The sequence below is a fragment of the Miniopterus natalensis genome, chromosome 1, assembly GCF_054644295.1.
Source record: "Miniopterus natalensis isolate mMinNat1 chromosome 1, mMinNat1.hap1, whole genome shotgun sequence".
In the NCBI taxonomy this organism is placed as follows: Eukaryota; Metazoa; Chordata; class Mammalia; order Chiroptera; family Miniopteridae; genus Miniopterus; species Miniopterus natalensis.
In genome coordinates, this window is record NC_142081.1 from 7,751,116 (window position 1) to 7,769,138 (window position 18,023).

Consider the following 18,023-nt stretch of genomic DNA (forward strand, 5'->3'; position numbering starts at 1 on the left):
ACAGGGCCCTTCCGTTCATTCAGGAGTTTCTATGTGCTTGAGCCGTACACTGCCGTCTCATTTAAAGTAGATCCAAACTCCACTGTGTTGCTGGGCTCACAGAGACAGAATGATTTTCCTGAGGCCCGACAGCTAGGAACCAACCAACCAGGATGAAGCCCGGCCTGGCTAACTTCACCAGGAAAGCTTTTCCCCTCATCGGGCTGACCTCCGAGGGTTAGCCAGGGGGTGGAAGACTGCCGAAGACGTGAGAGAGAGATCCCAGAGAAGCTGCCTTTTTGAAAGCCCCTACGAGAAAGTGCCACGCGTGTAACTCACAGCATCCTTCTGTTCAGTTATCAAGTTAAAAGGAATCAAAGAGGTGCCTTTTCAGAGAAGCTACCTGTTCTTGTAAAAAAATAGACACACAGGATACACAGAGGAGAGTGACAGTCACTCTGCTGGTAAGTGTGAGTCCCAGGATACTCGTGGTTTATCTCCTTCCAGAAGCTTCGATGCATATGATTTGGTTTCTGGATCTATAAGCTCTTGCCCTAGATAGTGTATTGTGAACTGGTTTGTTCTTTTGCTTCTGCATGTGCAGGTTAAACCAAAAGACCAAGAGAGAAGAGAAGGGAACCAACATTTACTGAGTGCCCACTGTACCTCCGGCCCTTTATGGGCATCCCTTTATTTTACCCGACAGCCACCCTAAGACTTCAGAGCTCTAATCTCCGTTTGCAGATCAGCCGTGAGGGTTAAGTAACTTGACCCCAGTGAACTGAGGCTGGTCTCACTGGCCCCAATCACATGTTCTTGCCAAAGTTCACACTGTCCCAGTCAGGATCATCATTTCTCCAGAGCTTTCCATACAAGAAAGGGGAGTCTCAGAGTCTCATGGGGGGTGGTAACATGTCTCTCTGTGAGTGTGTGTGTGTTTGCGCACGCACGTGCCTGCGCCCCCACACACAGGCACATGCCCAGGCTCCTGCAAAACCTTTGCCTTCAAGCCCCTGAATGGCCCCACCTGCCTAGTGGGCCTGGGACTCCAGCCTCTAGGAGAGAGGAGGGCACTCCTTGAACCCCATCCTGCCTGCTTCCCTTTGGCCCCGGGGAGGCCAGCAGGGGAGGGCAGAGGGGGGGCCAGAAAACACCATCCTGCTGTTTGCTCAGCACAGGCCTCCTCTTCCCGGAAGGCAGTGTTGACCTAGCTCTGTTTGCCTTACTTGCCCAACGCTCTGCAAAGTGGAAATTTAAATACCAGCCCCCACCCTACCCCTGCCTCACCCCAACCTGTTTCCGTGGAATGGAAAGCACCGATTTCTCACTAAATACCTGGAGGAATTTTGTTTTCTGTTCCCAGCCATTTCACTGAGTTATTTCATTTCCATTTGCCCTGCCGGTAAAACAACAGTCACACAGCCTGAGCTGAAAGTAAAGGGGAATAATATTTACTGAGCCAGGCCTTTCCTGACCCGCATCTCCTGTCATCGTCACTGGAGCCCTGTGGGGCCCAGACGATCATCCCCATCCACAACGTGGAGGAAGCCCAGCTCCTCCAAGTCCTCAGCAGGCAGTTAAAGGCAGACTTGGGATTTGAATGGTTTCTCCACTCCACTTCTGGGGGCTTCACGGACATCAGGCAGACAGAGAGGAAAGAGCAGCACCTTATAAAGTTCAGCACACACTACCCCAGAACTCACGATTTCACCCCAGAGAAATGAGCACATGTTCACACAAAGGCGCATACATGAAGCTGTATTCATAATGGTCACAACTGGAGACAACCCAGACATCTTTCAGCAGATAAACTGACTGTGGTACATCCACAGAGTGCACTGTACTCAGCAAGAAACATGTGCAGAGCGCGGATACAAGCAACAACTTCAGTGAATTTCAAAAACATCATGTGGAATGAAAGAAGCCAGGCACACACAAAAAGTGCACAGTGTATTCTGTCATTTACATGTCCTTCTAGAAGGAGCAAAAGTAGCCTGTGGAGACAGAAGTCCAAAGAGAAGTCACCTCTGGGGGAGATCGGGAGATGGGATTGACAGATCTGTTCTCCATCTTGATCAGAGGGGTGGTTACACAGATGTGCACAGATGTGAAAATGAATTGAGCTGTGCACCAGGTTTACGGTTTTACTGCACGGAACTAACTCCTCAGTAAAAACCAATCCATAGGAATTAAAGGCCAGGGAGTGACGACAAACGTATCAAGGTGGTAGCAGTGGAGAGGCGGAGTGACGGGGGGGGGGGTTCAGGACAGGTGTCACAGGGTCACCCGGTTTATTTTCTCTGAACCTCACCTGCAAAGTGGACAGATAATAACAGAACCTTCTCTGCAGAGCTGCTGGGAAGATGAAACTTTGTGTACACAGGGCCCGGCACCCAGGACCAACCAGGGAATGAATCACTTTTGCTGGGATGATGCTATAGGGTGGGGTCAGCTCCTGGGTAGCAGGGCCAAGGAGAGAGGCCTCTGCACTGCCCACCCTGAGCCACAGGGCTAAGGGAAGGAGGGGCAGCAGGAGAGATAGATCCCCTCCACCGGTGGCATTTGAGCAGCACAGCTCAGCCCTCTCTCTGTTCTTCTCCCATGCTCGACTTCCTTCGTTTTAACACGGTTCATCCAGCATCCTTTGCTCACCCGTTTTGTGCCCGGCACAGGGAGTTGGGAAAAAGCCAGCCCTGCCCTCAGCTGACTGCAGCCTGAGGTTAGAGCTGCATTCTGGGGCTCTGCCCCCTACCCTGGAGTTGCATAGCCTGGCTGGAATCTCCCCTCTGCCCCTCACCAGCTCCATGACCTAGGGCCAGCTGCTTGACTTCTGTGAGCCTCATCTTCCTCATTTGTGGATGGAGTTAACAAAAGCATCCACCTCGCAGGCATGCTGTGAGGACGGACAGGGAATGAATGGCTTCTGGCACGCGCCACGCGCCCCCTAACCGTCTGCCGCTGTGATGTGTTCCACAAGGCTGGGTGGCAGCCGGAGAGAGGCCTCACCAGTGGAGCCAGGCCGTGGGAGGTGGGGGATCAGGAAGGCGTACTGATGAGTTTGTCCTGGGCCGGCATGTGGGGGCCCGTGAGTCAGTCATGGGACGAGGAAGGGAAAGGTGTTTCCATTTGGGGACAGAGAGAAGCCTGGCACAGCTGGCAGCCAGAAGCCAATGGAGCCACATCAAAAGAGAGGCGGCGAATGGGACAGGAATCAGCAGTTCTGCTCTGGAGAGGCCAGAGGGCAAGTATCTTCCGTTCGGCAGGCCACAGGGCTTCTGTCACAACCACTCGGCTCGGCCACTGCAGCTCTAAAGAGCCCAGGACAATAAACGAACGGGCGTGGATGTGCTCCCATGAAACCTCCTGTGTGGACACTGAAAACCGAACTTCACATAATTTCTTGTGTCACCAAATATTATGCTCCTTTTGATGCTTTTTAGCAACCACTTAAAAAATGGAAAAACCATTCTTGGCTTGCTGGCCATACAAAGCAGGCATCGCTGTTACAGTCGGTGCCTCGGCTTCCCCATCTGCACTGAGAGGGTATTAATGCTCCCCCCCCACACACACACGGCACTGAAACAGAACCTGGCAAATAGCATGTGCCCAAGCAGTGTCAGCCTGGATGCGGGTGGCGACAGGCACACAGTGCAGGCAGAGTGGGGATGTGTGTTGCAAAATGAAAGCATTGAGAGGCTTGCTAAAGGCAAGCAAACAGAAATGCCTGAAGTAAACAGGAAAGATGACAGCAAGGTGAGTCGGGCCGTATCAACCCCAGGTCCGAGTTAGGCAAGACTGAAGAGCTATTGCACTCCGTTATTTGAGCCACCCACGCAGGGCTTGTATTTCTGAAAAACAAGTCCCAGAGTCCTGAGGGATCTCCCACGCACGCCTCCCCCCATCTCTGCCACCATGTCTTGGGGTGGCAGAAAATGAAGATGGGCCGGGGCCAGGGTGCTGTGGCTGGAAAGCAAGTGTGGGCTTGGTAAAATATCAGCCGAAGGGAGGAGAGAGAACTTAGAGAAGCGCCTGTTGGCCAAAATGTGACAACCTGACTGTCCACAAGGGAATAAATCCCAAAAGTAGTTCAATAGGACACGTTGAGTCTCCTAACAGCCGTAAGTCCATAATGGCCATAATAGGCCATAAGTTTAAAAGGGTAAAATTAAAATATAGAAAAGGTTACTTTTTAATAAAAACATTAGCTTTTTAAAAAAATTTTAGCAGGTAGGGGTGAAGCTAGAGGTGTGTGCTTCATTCCTCCTGTTAAATATGCTGTGGCCTATGGTGCATAGACTTGCCTTCTCTTTCTCTGAAAAGGGTGGGGAGTGAAAACAAGAAGCTGCGAATTAGCCAATTAGCTCCAGAAAGAGCAACAATCGAACCACACAGGAAGCGGCCGGAGGAGAGAGGAAGGGGGCCGGCCCACTAGGGTGCTTGCAAGTTGGTAGATTAGATTCGCAAGATGCCCGGACGAGCCGAACTAATGGTGAGAACTCAATTCATCTCCTGGGAGAGAAGACCGAGAACCATGTGACTAACCCACTCATTTCAACGGGTTATGACAAGACAGCGTCGGTTATGCTAACGGAGCAGGCCTGCCGTGAAACACTCCACAAGCATCTCCTCACTTAGCCTCACAACTCTAAGAGAGACTCACATTACCCCATTTTACAGATGAGGAAGCTGAGGCTCAGAGAGGTGAAATGAATCCAAGTCGGCCTGGGTCCATCCACCCCATGCCCAACTCAGCCCTCTGCATGTCAGAGGTGCCCACAAAGATGCTAATTGTACCTGGCCTTGAACCTTCAAGAAGTAAAATGGGCTCTATTTCCCTGGACAAGAGTGCTGCTCCCCAAATCTTCTTCCTGCTCAGCCCCTTGGGACCCATCTGAAAGGTGTCCCAGGCCCAGGAACATGTCCAAAGGTTATACGGTGGTTGGCATCAACTTAGGGTCCACCTGTGCCTGAGATGGCCCCAAATCTTACATGTCATCATCTGACTCTTCACAGTCCTGGTAGAAGGGACCATTCTTACCCTCTGCCTCACAGATGAGGAGAGTGAGGCACAGGGAGGTGAAGTGGCTAAGACCTCACAAAAAGACAGTGGTGGAGTTAAGGGTTGAACTCAGATGCTTAGCTCCCAAGCCCATGCCTGACCCATACAGCCCCCAGAAAGAAGCCAGTGCCTCGAAGGAGGATCCCCTCGTGAGGACGGCGGGCGGATCCGGAGCCGGGCTGTGTCTATGTGCGTGCGTCTGTGCCCGGGGCAGTCAGTGCGGCCGGCTCTCCCACTCCCCGGGGAACTCTGCCCATAGGTGCAGCGCCCCTGGAGCCCTCCACTGCTCTTCTGCTCAGGCCTTTGTTCCTTGATCTACTTGGCCCAGGGCCCCTCGCACACCGCACCTGCCCTCCCTTCCTGCTGCAGAACCCGTGCCTCTCCACCCCACTCCCGTCTCTAGGCAGGGCCTGTGGAGGGGTAGGCTCTCCCCCGATGCCCACAGCACCTTACTATGATGTATTCGCTCCCAGGGAATCAGCCCAGATGCTGCAGTCGACAATTCCAGAAGTAAGTAGCCAAGTGAACAAGACTTTCCCCTCATGGTTCATGGGACATGGTGCCTCTAAGAATGGCCGCTGGGATTGTGTCCTTGCTTGTTTTCCCAGGTCATCCCACCCCCTTCTTCCCAGGATGGATCCAGGGAACTTCTCTGCAGCATGAAATCCTAGGGGAGCGGGGGTGAGGGGGGTGAGGATGGGGGGAAGGAAGGGCTGAACATGGAGCCCGGCTCAAAAGGGACAGGGCCGGAAGCCTGAGCCCTCACCTCCTCCCTCCTCTGCTTTCTCTCCAACCGCCCCCCACCCCCCATGTCCCAGTTTCCCTGGGATGTTGCGCATCCTTTCTACACCCGGCTAGGGCCTGGGACACACACAGATGCTGCACAGCCTCCATGAAATATTCCCGTTGGGCACTTCATAGGTGACTCAGTCCTCCTGCCTCTACAGCTGGCCCTGGCAACCTGCCATGATGCTGAAGAGGGACACCTGTCACCTCCATTAATCCTCTGAGCCAGGTGCCACTGTCCCTCTTCCAGAGGCTCAGAACTGGGTGACTTGTCCTGGGTCACACAGGCAAGGCACGGCCGGAACAGCAGGCAACACACAGGACTGCCTGGGCTGGGAAGGGCCGTCTAATGTCCCCTGGCAAAAGCAGCTTTGTGCAAGGCAACTTCCTGCCCGTTTCCCTGCCCCTCCCAGGCCTGCTGCCTCCACCACCACCCAGAGCCTCCTTCCTCCCAGGCGGGCAGAGGCTGAGCGTTGCCCAGGGTGCACAGGGCCTGTGTGCTGTGGCCCTCGGCACTCCAGCGCCCCTGAGGAGGAGGAGGGGAGGAGCGAGGTCAGGCCACTGCGGCTGCCCACAGAGCATGGAGAATTGGAGGTAGAGGGGTGGCACCCTCCCAACCCCCAGGCTACTGGGCTGAGGGGGCCTAGATCGGTCATTGCCTGGAAGGTGGAGCATTTGCCACTGTCCATCCAGTGCAAGGGTTGGGAGGGGCAGCTGGGCTTGGAGCTCCGTTGTTCAAATGGAGAAACTGAGGCACAGGGAGGGGAAAAATGCCCAGGAGGTATGGGGGGGGTGACCTCAGCCACAGCCTAGCTCTCTCAGCTGCCAATGGACCTAGACCCTGGGGGGGGGAGGGCGGAGTTGCCCATTCAGTCAGCTCAGGGGAAGAGAAGAGTGGGCGCCCTGCAGCCAGATTATGGAACTGGGGAGCTGCGAGGGTGTGGGAGGGTGAGCTCCCTCCCGAGCTCAGTTCTGCTCCTGCATGGGGGTGAATACGCCCCTCAGAGGGTTCCTAAGTACTGCATGCATAAGAGAAGCCTGGAGGAATGCCTCTGAAATTACCCTCACCCACCTCCACTGGCACCACGGAGACCCACGGGCAGCGTGGGGGGACGGTAACATCCTAAGGGCTTACTGTGCGCACCAGGGCTGGGCTCTAAGGCTGTGAGCTTCCTGAGAACTGCTGCATCCTCGCAGCGGTCCATGAACGTGGGTACTGTCATGATCCCCACTTTACAAATGGGGAAACTGAGCCACTGGGAGGTCAAAGCTTGCCTAGATCTCACAGCCAGTGAAGGGGGAGCTGGGTTCCCTGCCCTGGCAGAGTTCCCCAGCTGTGACTGGGTGAGTGACAGAGGGACAAAAATGCTCTCTTCTACTCATTCATCAAATTCCTATGAAGTATAGATGCGCCAGACAAGCACGGGGTTTGCATAGAGTGTGATGCGGTCTGCCTCAGGTTCCTAAAGGGATCACAGTCAAGTGGCATCCTCAACCCTGCACCATACCCCCAGCCCCACCAGTGCCCCTAGGAGCCTGCAACAGCCCCAGAACAGACCACGTCCCCAAGGACAACTCCAGCAGTATGTGGATGGCACTGGTCTGCTGGTGGCCACATCCAGCAAAACACATAGGCCTGAGGTTGCCCAAGAACTGAGTCTCCCCAGGCTCGGGGAAGCCTGGAAGGCAGGGCTGAGCAGAGGGCTGTGCAGACGGAAGTAAAGAGCCTACTGCGGCCAGGTCCTTGACATAAGTCATTCCATATGTTCCCGAGGACCAGGCTGGGAAGTGGCATGAAAACTCCTGGCTCCAAGGGATGAGCAGCGGCCTATGGCAGCACAGTCCTATCCAGATCGATTCCCTGACCCCTCACCTGTGCCCAAGGCCACCCGTGTCAGCCTAAAGTGGCTGTGTCCCCACTGGACATGCCCCACTTTCTCCTCAGGAAGTGGAGAGAGTTTTTGTATCCCGGACGGCTTAGTGGTTTTGAACGAGCAGCCTCTCTGCTGTGGACCTCAGTTTCCCTGTCTGCCAAACGGGCACATAAGCCACTGCACCCCCCACCCCTCAGGGCAACAGTGTGCCTTAGGCAGCAGGTGTTTTGAGGCAGCTCAGTGAATGGGAGCTCCAGATACCAACAAGACAGCCACTGAGAAGTCCCCAGCAGGGAGTGTAGCACCAGGAAAGTGGTGTCGTCCCTAAGTCCCTGAGTCATGCCACCCTACCCTGCACGCAGGATGCTGTGGTTTATGAGCAGGGTGCAGTGACATCACTTGGTCTCTGGAGCAGAGGGCTGCCGGCTCCCCAGGCAGAGCACATACAGGCAGTGTGGGCGGAGGCTCAGTGTCTGGCAGATGGACTTAGTCCCTGTTTGCTCCTCTGATAACTGAGTTAACCTTAGTTAATATTCACCAGCAGCCTCCCCGATTGCCCCACTGAGTTCACTGCTTAAATACAAACAAGGACAGGGCTCTGTCTCCTCAGCCTTGGTCACCAGCCCCGGCCTAGGACAGTAAATTGTAAGTATGCCTTCCCCGGGGGAGAGCCTCTGGAGGGGCCTCCAGTCCCGGGGCTGCCTGGGCAGCCCCAGGAATGCAGGGGAGATGGAGCAGGGTGGGGATAGGCCTCCTGTCATCAAAGCAACAGCATCCCCAGAGGTCCTTTCCTGCTCCCTCAGCTTGCCTACAGCCTCCCCAGTACTTACTGGTGAATAAACTGGCCCTCTATGAATAGAAGTGGGAGTAGATGTCTGGCTCCTGGGACCCAGGAGGGAAACTGTTTCTGTTGACACAGCTCCTGTGTCCTTCCTGTCGTCCCCTATAGGCCCCCTCCCCTTCTACAAATGAGAACTTTGGGGCCCAGACAGACAGTGAGGAGCCCAGGTTAAAGTAGGGTCCTGGTAGGGAAGCCAGGCCAGACTCGGAGCCCAGGGTTCCAGCCACTCACGGGCCTTCCATTCTCTGCAGAAACACCTAGAAGAGAGCTGTGCTAGGCCTCAGCCTAGAGGTATCACAATGGGCCTCCTTGTGCACAGTGGGCCTCTGGGTGCCCTCGCACATGGGGCAAGATGGGAAATCCTGAGAGGGACACCATCATAGGTGCTCTGAGCTGTGTTCCTGAGCCCTCGCTCTGGCCCGTCCCCCATTTAAGCCTCACAGCAACCTTCTGAGATGGTAACTGTGGTTATTACCATTTTACAAATGAGGACAGTGAGGACAGAGCAGTTCATAACTCTCCCCAAATTACACAGCATCCAGGATTCAAACCCCACCCACCTAGTCCCAGAACCCACACTCCTGACCCCGTTCTTACTGTCAACAATAATTCTCTTGGGTCTCAGATACCAGATAAGGAGTGGAAAGCCTGGGCTGGCCCCCCAGCCTCATCGATGCTGGGGGACCCTGGATAGTTATTCAGCCTCTCTGTCCTCCTGGGCAAAATGTCGATATGCTTTGCCCTCTTTCTTCTCATCCACCCCCACTGGCTTTGGACTCTGGAGTGCTAGAAGGATATGATTTTTCTGTCATTGGATTTTGGAGATGGGGCTACAACGATGACCAAGGCCAAGGCCACCAGACTCCCACATAGTGCTCTGAAAGGCCCAAAACAAAATCAATGACAACTGATAGGTCCTGAAAGCTGACTGTGCGCCAGGCACATCTTGGCACTTTATACGTAGTTACTTGGACAATAGCTCTATGAGGAAGTTCACCCTTATTATCTCCAGAAAATCAGGGTTCAGAAAGGTTAAGTAACTTGTCCAGGATCACACAGCTGATAGTGAATGGAACTCAGGCATTCTGGCCTCGTAGTCTTTGGTCTTAGCCACCAAGCAATGCTGGCCCCTTCATTTGACCAGGCCCCTGTGCTAGTTTCTGTTTCACAGCCTCTGGCTTCAGCTTTATGCACAGAGAAGGGTTCAATGCCAGGTTCCAGAACCAAAATGCCTAGGGTTCAATGCCAACTTCATAAGCAAACAGCCTTGTGGTTTTCAGTAAGTTACTGAACCTCTGTAGGCCTCAATTAATTTCTCCATCTATAGAATGGAGCTAATGATAATTCCCACCTCAAAGGGTGGGCTTTGAGAAAAGGTTAGATGAGACAGAGCCTATCAAACACCTGCTGCTGACCAAGTGTGAGATGAGGGGGATGCTGCTGTTTGCTGGGCATCAGGTTTGGCAGCTAATAGGCAATAAATAAATACTTGGAAAATTAACTTTAAAATTTTCCAAAGTCAGAGGTGGTTCGCTGCTGAGCAGGGGCCCCTTCTCTGGTCCTGGGCGATGTGGCAGCTCTCCAGGGAGAAGTCTGTCAGTTCTCACGCGTGACCCTCCTGCGTGCAGATGTGGAGGGTCCTCCACGCCTGGTCGGCACCTGCCCAGCCATCACTGTGTTTGCTCCTCACCTCGGTCCTGCCAGATCCTTTTCTCTACTGAGGCTCAGAGAAGTGAAGTCACTTGCCCAAGGCCACTTGCCTGTAAGAGGTATGGCTGAGTCACACCTGAGCTTACTGAGTACCAGGTTTCAGGAGGCTGTGACCTTATGGTGCAGTCTCTTCTCTGGAACCCTGGTTCCTTCTCAGGCATTCACTTTATGCTCCTGGGTGGAAATGGTGTGAGATTAGGTGAAAAGAATGGCTCCCTTCTCTCTCCTCTGCCTGGCAGAGACTGCTCCCACCTGCCCTGGGCTCTGGAAATGTCACCGTGCCAACTTCACTGTTTATTTTAAAGCTTGATCCACACACCTCTGGGTACTTCACCATCTCTTCTCTCATCTCTTGGTGGCTTCCCCAGCACTAGGCTTTGGGGGGTGCAAGGTGCTGCCTTTGGCAGAAGGGCAAGGAGACAGCAGAAGTCTTGGATGCTGAAGTAGTAAGAAACAGACTGAAAGGCAAAATGAGGCCGACAGGAGGCTCGAGGCCAACATCAGGATCCCTCAGGGCCCATTTCTGACATTCATGGAGTCTGAGACTTGAGGCCATGGCTGTCTCAGTCTGAAGTCCAAGTGGTGAGAAAACCAAGGCTGATTACAACTTTGTGACTGACTCGCTGTGTGGCCTTGGCAAGGCCCTGGCCCTCTCTGGGCCTCACACCCCTTACTGGAAAAGAAGGAACCAGACTAGGTGGTGTAGCACCCAGAAAGATGGACTGGGGGCAACACGTGCTCACTCCAGCTGCAGCCCTCCCTGCCTTAGCCCCACTTTAGCCTTGCGACCTTCTTAGAGGCCAGCAACCCTCTGAGGGGGGGGCACCTCACCCCACCCCATAGGGAGTACATTCTGCTTCCTCAAACCCAGGTACCCCTCTAATTAAGAATCCACCATCAGTGCACAGGAACCTCATTTAGGTAACATACACACCCACACCCCGCCTCGACTGATCAAGCGGGGATAGCAAGGCCCCAGCATAAGACGCTTGCCCGGGGCCAAGCAGAGAGTAGTGGCCCTGTCAGGGCTGGAAGCCACAGCCTCTAGCCCTGAGGCCATTCGGAATATTTAGTGTCCCTACCCTGCCTAGGCCCAAAGCCCTTCTGATCTGTGAGTCCTGCAAAGATGGGCACTTTTCGCCAGCCCTGAAGGATGCACCAAAATCCAGCAGGACGTCTAGAGAAATCGGAGGGAGAGAAAAACAAGCAGAACTAATTTTAGCGTTGTCTTCAGCTCTAAAACCACAGGCTAGTTCAAGAAAAATATAGACACATATTATGTAATGTGTGGTCTGCTCTGTGGGTTATTTACAAACCTAAAGGCCAGAAAGAAGTGGTGGAGAGAGCCCGGTTTTGTGCTTCATTTGGTTGTTTTATTGAAAACTTTTAAAAGTCCAAGGGGGTAGATAAACCCAGTGTTTCTTATTTCCAACTTTTCCTCTCAGATTCTCATCCAAACTCCAGGCCTCCTTTGTCACTGCACTTTATGAAAATGATGGCTTCAGTTATTTGAGTCATAGCTAGAGCTGTGTGACCACAGGCATATTCTCTGCTCAGACCTGTTTCCCCATCTGTGAAGAGAGCAGGTTGTACTCAGGGGCTGCAGACTGGTGGCCCGGGGCTGGGGCATGTCCAAAGTAGAGGGAGCTCTGTGGGACGGGGGGTGCTCCATGTTGCTGTGGGTGGCACTGACTTAGACCATCAATAGACAGAATCTGCTCTTGCTGGTTCAGCCATAGGCCTCACTGCTCTGTACTGTCTCCCCCAGCCACAGAACACATCTTCCTCTCCGCCTGTCCTCTGAAGGCATCTAGTTTGCAGCCCCCAGTAGCCTCTCCCTCATAAAGCTGCTCTCTCAGATCCCTTCAATATAAGATTTGGTGTCCAGACTTATTTCACTAAATTCTCCCAACGACCTCACTTTCTACATGAGGCAAAGTGAGGGCCAGAGACAGTAAATGACTTATACTTAGAAACCAAGTCTGTCTGAAGAAAAAAGAGATGCTTTCTCAATGCCCCCCCCCCACCCCTACTATACTAGAGACCAGCACCTCTAACACCCACATCCCTGCTGAGCCCAGAGCTGGGACGGGTGGTAAGCAGACACTGCAGCCATTCCTGCAGCTGAGACCATAGATGCACATGAGGGCAGCCATCCGGTGCAGGGGGTGAGGCTCACTGTGAGTGTCCAGTGGGCACAGCCACCCACTGAGTTTCCTCAAAGCTCCACTGTGTTCCGGCTGTGTGCCCTTGGCCAAGATCCTTCCCCCTCTGGGCAGCAGCCTCTCTGCCCATTAAATAACAGGGCTCAATGGCCACCCTCCTACAGCTGTTCCAGATCAGTCATCCCTGAGACTGATCTGGCTGCTTCCTGGATAACTGTCAGCATGTACATTATGCATCCCATGCCTCAGTTTCCCCTATTATAAAACAGAGGCCTTGGCACTGGCACCTTAGGGTCACTGCAGACGTCAGTGGAGCTGTCAAGAATGTGGATTCCACACCTAGACCATCTAGGTGTGTGACTCTGGAGTCTTCCAGTGATAATGCTGTAGAAAGTGCTTGGCACAGGGTTGCACAAAGTAGACGTTGAATAAACTCTGGTTGCTTTACACGGTGTTAATCAGGGGACTCACTTGTGGCCTTACTTGGGCGTGATACCCCTTCTCTCTTGCAGGACAATGCCATCCTCCATCATGTCAGGCCTCCTCCTGCTGGCAGGCCTGTGCTGCCTGGTACCAGCCTCCCTGGCTGAGGGTCTCCAGGGAGATGCTGCGCAGGACACAGATGCATCCAGGCACGACCATGGCTCAGCCAGTTACACGATTTCCCCGAACCTGGCTGACTTCGCTTTCAGTCTCTACCGCCAGGTGGCCAATCAGTCCAAAACCACCAATGTCTTCTTCTCCCCAGTGAGCATCGCTACAGCCTTTGCCATGCTCTCCTTGGGGGCCAAGGGTGAGACTCACACCCAGATCCTGGAGGGTCTAGATTTCAACCTCACTGAGAGAGCAGAGGCTGACATCCACAGAGGCTTCCAGGGTCTCCTCCATATCCTCAACCAGCCAGACAACCAGCTGCAGCTGACCACCGGCAATGGCTTATTCCTCGATGACAATGTGAAGCTAGTGGATAAGTTTTTGGAGGATGTCAAGAAAATATATCATTCAGAAGCCTTCTCCGTCAACTTTAAGGACTCCAATGAAGCCAAGAAAAAAATCAACGATTATGTAGAGAAGGGAACCCAAGGAAAAATTGTGGATCTGGTCAAAGACCTTGACAAAGACACAGTTTTGGCTCTGGTGAATTACATCTTCTTTAAAGGTAAGGTTGCACAACCAGCCTGCTCTTGTTCACATAGAAACATCCAAAACTATTCTCAAGCATCAGTTCTTAAACTTTCCTTGGCAGTGCAGGGTGCGACATGACTATGCATCTCAACATGGGTTATGCAGTTGAGGACAACCAACCAAAAAAAACTCACCATGGTCAAGTAAGGCTAGGGAGCAATGGGTCAAACAGTCAAAGCATCATCTTCCCTGCAGGACTTGTCAGAGTCTTTTGTGTATGTTCTCATGTGTATCATAAATCCCTACCAGGGAGGGAGGTAAAATATGCAATGCCTCCCTGCAAACACAGGGCCAGAAAACAAAGTTTAGCAGCATGCACGAAAAGAATAGGTTTCTTGAACCACTCTAGTGTAGTGGAAGGAGTGACAGCTTTCGAGGCAGAAAGACCAGGGTTCAAATCCTGCCTCTACCTCTTATTAGCTGTTTGACTATCATCAAGTCATTTTACCTCTTTGAGGTACTAGTTTCCTATCTGGAACATGAACATAATAATCCCCTTGCTGTCACGTTTCTGTAAGGAGTAAATGTGTTACATGGGACTATAAGCTCACAAAGTGGGTGCTCAACTGAACTTGAATCTCAGCCTGCCTTCCTCCCTCCAAGTGCTGAAAATGTCAGAAACCTGTGGGGCCCAGAGGGCATTCTGAGGCTGTTTAAATAGTCCATGGAAATAGCTGAGGTAAGGAGGCGACAATCAAGGTCAGGGGCTGCTTCCTTCACACTGTTGGCTCCTTGGCCTGAAGCAGAATGGTGTGATGGAGAGCCCCGAGGCCAGAGTCAGCACAGCTTGGGTCCCAGCTCTGCTGTGGGACTTCAGGTGCATCTTGTCCCCTCTCCAGACTCTGTCTCTGTCTTTCATCCAATGAGAAACTGGGGCTCAGGGGTCCCCAAGACTCCTGTCTACTCTGACTTGTCAGGTGGTGACAGTCTCTTGGTATCGCAGAGGGGGTGCCCAGGCCTCCACATTTCACGTTGGTCCAGGAAAAGGCCATTAGGGTAAGAACAGGAGTGATTTCCCTGAATGATAAGAACCGCCAATTACAAGGGGCAGAGAGACTCAGGCAAGGAGGTGCCAAGTATGACTGATGCCAATAATTTTCATTTAGCATCTTCCAAACAAATGAAATACAAGTGAAAATGCTTACTCTGACCAGCCAGATTGGCATCCCTGAGCCTCTACAATAGAGACAATCTGGACCGTCCTCCAGTCCAGCATTATCCTCACAAAAGTCCTGTCAGTGGACTGATGTCCATTTCAGCTCCATTTTACAGCTGGGGAGGCTGAGGCTCAGAGAGAGCCATCTCATCGAGGAGGCTCAGGGCTCCTTCATTCTACCACAGGTACCTGACCCCTTCCCACTCTTGGCTGACATGCACCTTCACCTCTCTCCAGGGAAATGGGTGGAACCCTTCAACGTTAACATGACCGAGGAGGAGGACTTCCATGTGGATGAGGCCACCACTGTCAAGGTGCCCATGATGAAGAGCTTGGACATGTTTAACCTAGTCTACTCTAACAAGCTCTCCAGCTGGGTGCTGCTCATGGACTACGTGGGCAACGCCACCGCCTTCTTCATCCTGCCTGACAAAGGGAAAATGCACCATTTGGAAGCCAATCTCTCCAAGGAAGACCTCGCTACATTCCTGAAAATGAAACAACTCAGGTGATATCCCCGATCAGAGGCTGGCCTGCCACATCAGGCCTGGCCAGAGAGGGGTGATAGGGGACCCACATCCGGTGGGCCAAGCAACTGCGAATGACCTTGTGTTTCCAGACAGAGGTCAGCATCAGTTCACATAGCACCCCTGTGAGAGGGACAGTGCCCACAGCTCAGGAGTCCTGTCCTTGGGGACTTCCTCCCCAGCATAGACACTGCCCCTTCCTGGTGTCAGCAGCAGGTACAAGGAGAGCAGCACCAACACTCGCTGTAGGAGAATGGAGAAGGAAGTGGTGGGCTTCCTGGCAGAGGCAGCAGTTGAGTGTGGAGTGAAAGGATAGCCAGTCCGCAGCTGCATGGGGGGAAGCTGCTTGGAGGCAGGGAAAGCAAAGGCCTGGGGTGGCGGTGCTTCCTGTTCTTGTCACTAGGTCGGTGTGGTTTCACTGGGGCCCCCAGAGTGAAGTAATACTTGAGCATGTGCCCCAAATTAGTACATATGCCTCTGTATCCACAAATGCCTGTGCTCATAAATATTTCATCATGTACATTACAAAATATACATAAATATATAAATATGTGCAATATAAACACATAAGTAATCAAAACAAAATGTAAAATAAATGGATAAAATAAATAATATCTAAAAGAATACATTATAAACATACATATAAATGAATATTAAAATACAAACAGTATGAGGTTAAAATTAAAAGAGGTATTTTAACACCTCTACCCACCCAACCCCAGTCCTGAATTCTTGGCATCAGAGGTTGAGAAAAGAGAACAGAGAGGGGCTGAATCTATCGCGAGTCAGAGGGAGCCTGAGTGCCAGTCAGCTCACTCCTGTGAGGCCCTCTCAGCCACACTTTGTACCCGTGGAAAACAAGAGCTGAGCAATCAGCACCCTGCATCACTCATCATTCACTGGGCAAATGGCACTCAGCACCTGACACCACACCACACGTTCCCCTGGGATTCCAGCCCCAAAGTCCCAGTCTGGGGGTGACCAAACCCTACAGGGCAGTGTGCAAAGTGCTTCCAGAGGACATCCTAGATCTGCCCGAGGGGCTTCTCAGACGAGATGGCATTTGAGAGGCTTTGCAGGGCAAGAGGACTCTCGTCATTCTACTCACTGACACAGGGTAGGGCACCTAAAAGTACAATAAACCAACACCAACCTCCATCTTCCTGTGGGCAGAGACACAGGTGCCAAGTGGGAGAAATGGCCAGAAAAGGAAAACTTTCAATGTTGTGAAATTCCTGTTTTCTAACCATCTTGACAGATCTGCCGATTTAAGTTTGCCCAGACTGTCCATTTCTGGAACCTACGATCTGAAAAAAGTGCTGGGCAAAATGGGCATCACCAAGGTCTTCAACAACGCAGCTGAGCTCTCGGGGATCAGTGAGGAAACACCCCTGAAGCTGTCCCAGGTGAGCTTGTCCCTGGTGTCCATAGGTCAGAATGTGTACGGAGCTGCAGCGCAGGGGGAGGGGACGAAGGGACACATACACACACCTATAGACAGGTCTCTGAGGAATGCTATTCCATTAGACTCGCCAGGATTGGGATATGGTCAGGTGACTGAGTGAGGGACGTGGCTTCCTATGTTCTGGCATTTTAGGGATGTCCCCTGAGGTTGTGTCTCATCTTTGGTCAGGGTCTTCCATTCTTTGGGCTCAATGGACCCATATTTACAAAGACAGATTGAGGGTCAGGGATTTCAAAGGACTTTTGGCCCCCACATCCTGTGACACTGGGAGCTACTGATGAATCAGCAAGTCCAAGTTAATGAGTGATTTTGGCTAAAGATGCCATTTATCAGGAGACTTAAAAATGACTGAAGAAACAACTACAGTTCTATACTGATTATGAACTGAGTGCCTGGTTGTGGACCAGACACTATGAAGGTCCCCATCTAAGTCCTGGTGCCCAAGGACCTTAAAATCGGAAACCAGAAACAAGAGACGTGCCAAGGAAGATGGAAAGTTCAAATAAATCTTCTATCTCCTGAGGTGGGGGGTTGTTTCCACGGAGGTTGAGAATGTTGGTTGGGAAGATGTGAGGGTGCCCAGATGGAGTCAGGTAAAGGCCTTGAGAAGGTGGATACAGGCCTGTGTGTCCCCTTCTGGGAGAGGAGGACCTGGTTGGGAAGTTCAGCTGATGGAGACAGGCCCCAGGAAGCCCTCCCAATACCCCTGTCCTCACCAGGCCTTGCTCCCAGGCCCCAGTGGGGACGGGCTGCCTGTGTCCGCTCAGAACAGGTCTCTGTGTTCTCTCCCCTCCAGGCCCTGCACAAGGCCGTGCTGACCCTAGACGAGAAAGGGACAGAAGCTGCCGGGGCCACATCCCTGCACGCCATGCCAATGTCACTTCCCCCGGATGTCAAGTTTAACAGGCCCTTCTTCATGGCCATTTATGATAGAAACACTGAATGTCTCCTCTTTATGGGGAAGGTAGTGGATCCCACCCAAAAATAACTGCCTCTCTGGTTCAACCCTCCTCTCCTAGGGCAGGTCCCCTCCATCGGTGACAATAAAGAATGACTGGCCTGGTCTAAGTGACATGCAAATCCCTCCTCCTCTTCTCTGAGTCTCCCTTCTCTACCCAGGGTGTATGTGGGTTCCGCGCCACAGGGATATTGTGGGCATGTACCCACTACACTGGTATTTATTAGACATTTACAGCACCTGGCACTAGGCACGCACGACAGGATGAAAGGCGGGCTGACAGCCACAGCGTACCGCCTCTTCCCCAGTCACTGTGCG

The 18,023-nt window shown here is 52.6% G+C and overlaps 1 protein-coding gene across 1 annotated transcript; it reads left to right on the plus strand.

Moving 5' to 3' along the window:
* Positions 1 to 12,930: 12,930 nt before the first annotated feature.
* Positions 12,931 to 17,735, plus strand: SERPINA1 (serpin family A member 1). Its single transcript, XM_087813795.1, has 4 exons — positions 12,931 to 13,573; positions 14,993 to 15,263; positions 16,541 to 16,688; positions 17,544 to 17,735. Exons 1-4 carry the CDS (start codon positions 12,931 to 12,933, stop codon positions 17,733 to 17,735), a joined length of 1,254 nt encoding a protein of 417 aa, XP_087669921.1.
* Positions 17,736 to 18,023: the final 288 nt, after the last annotated feature.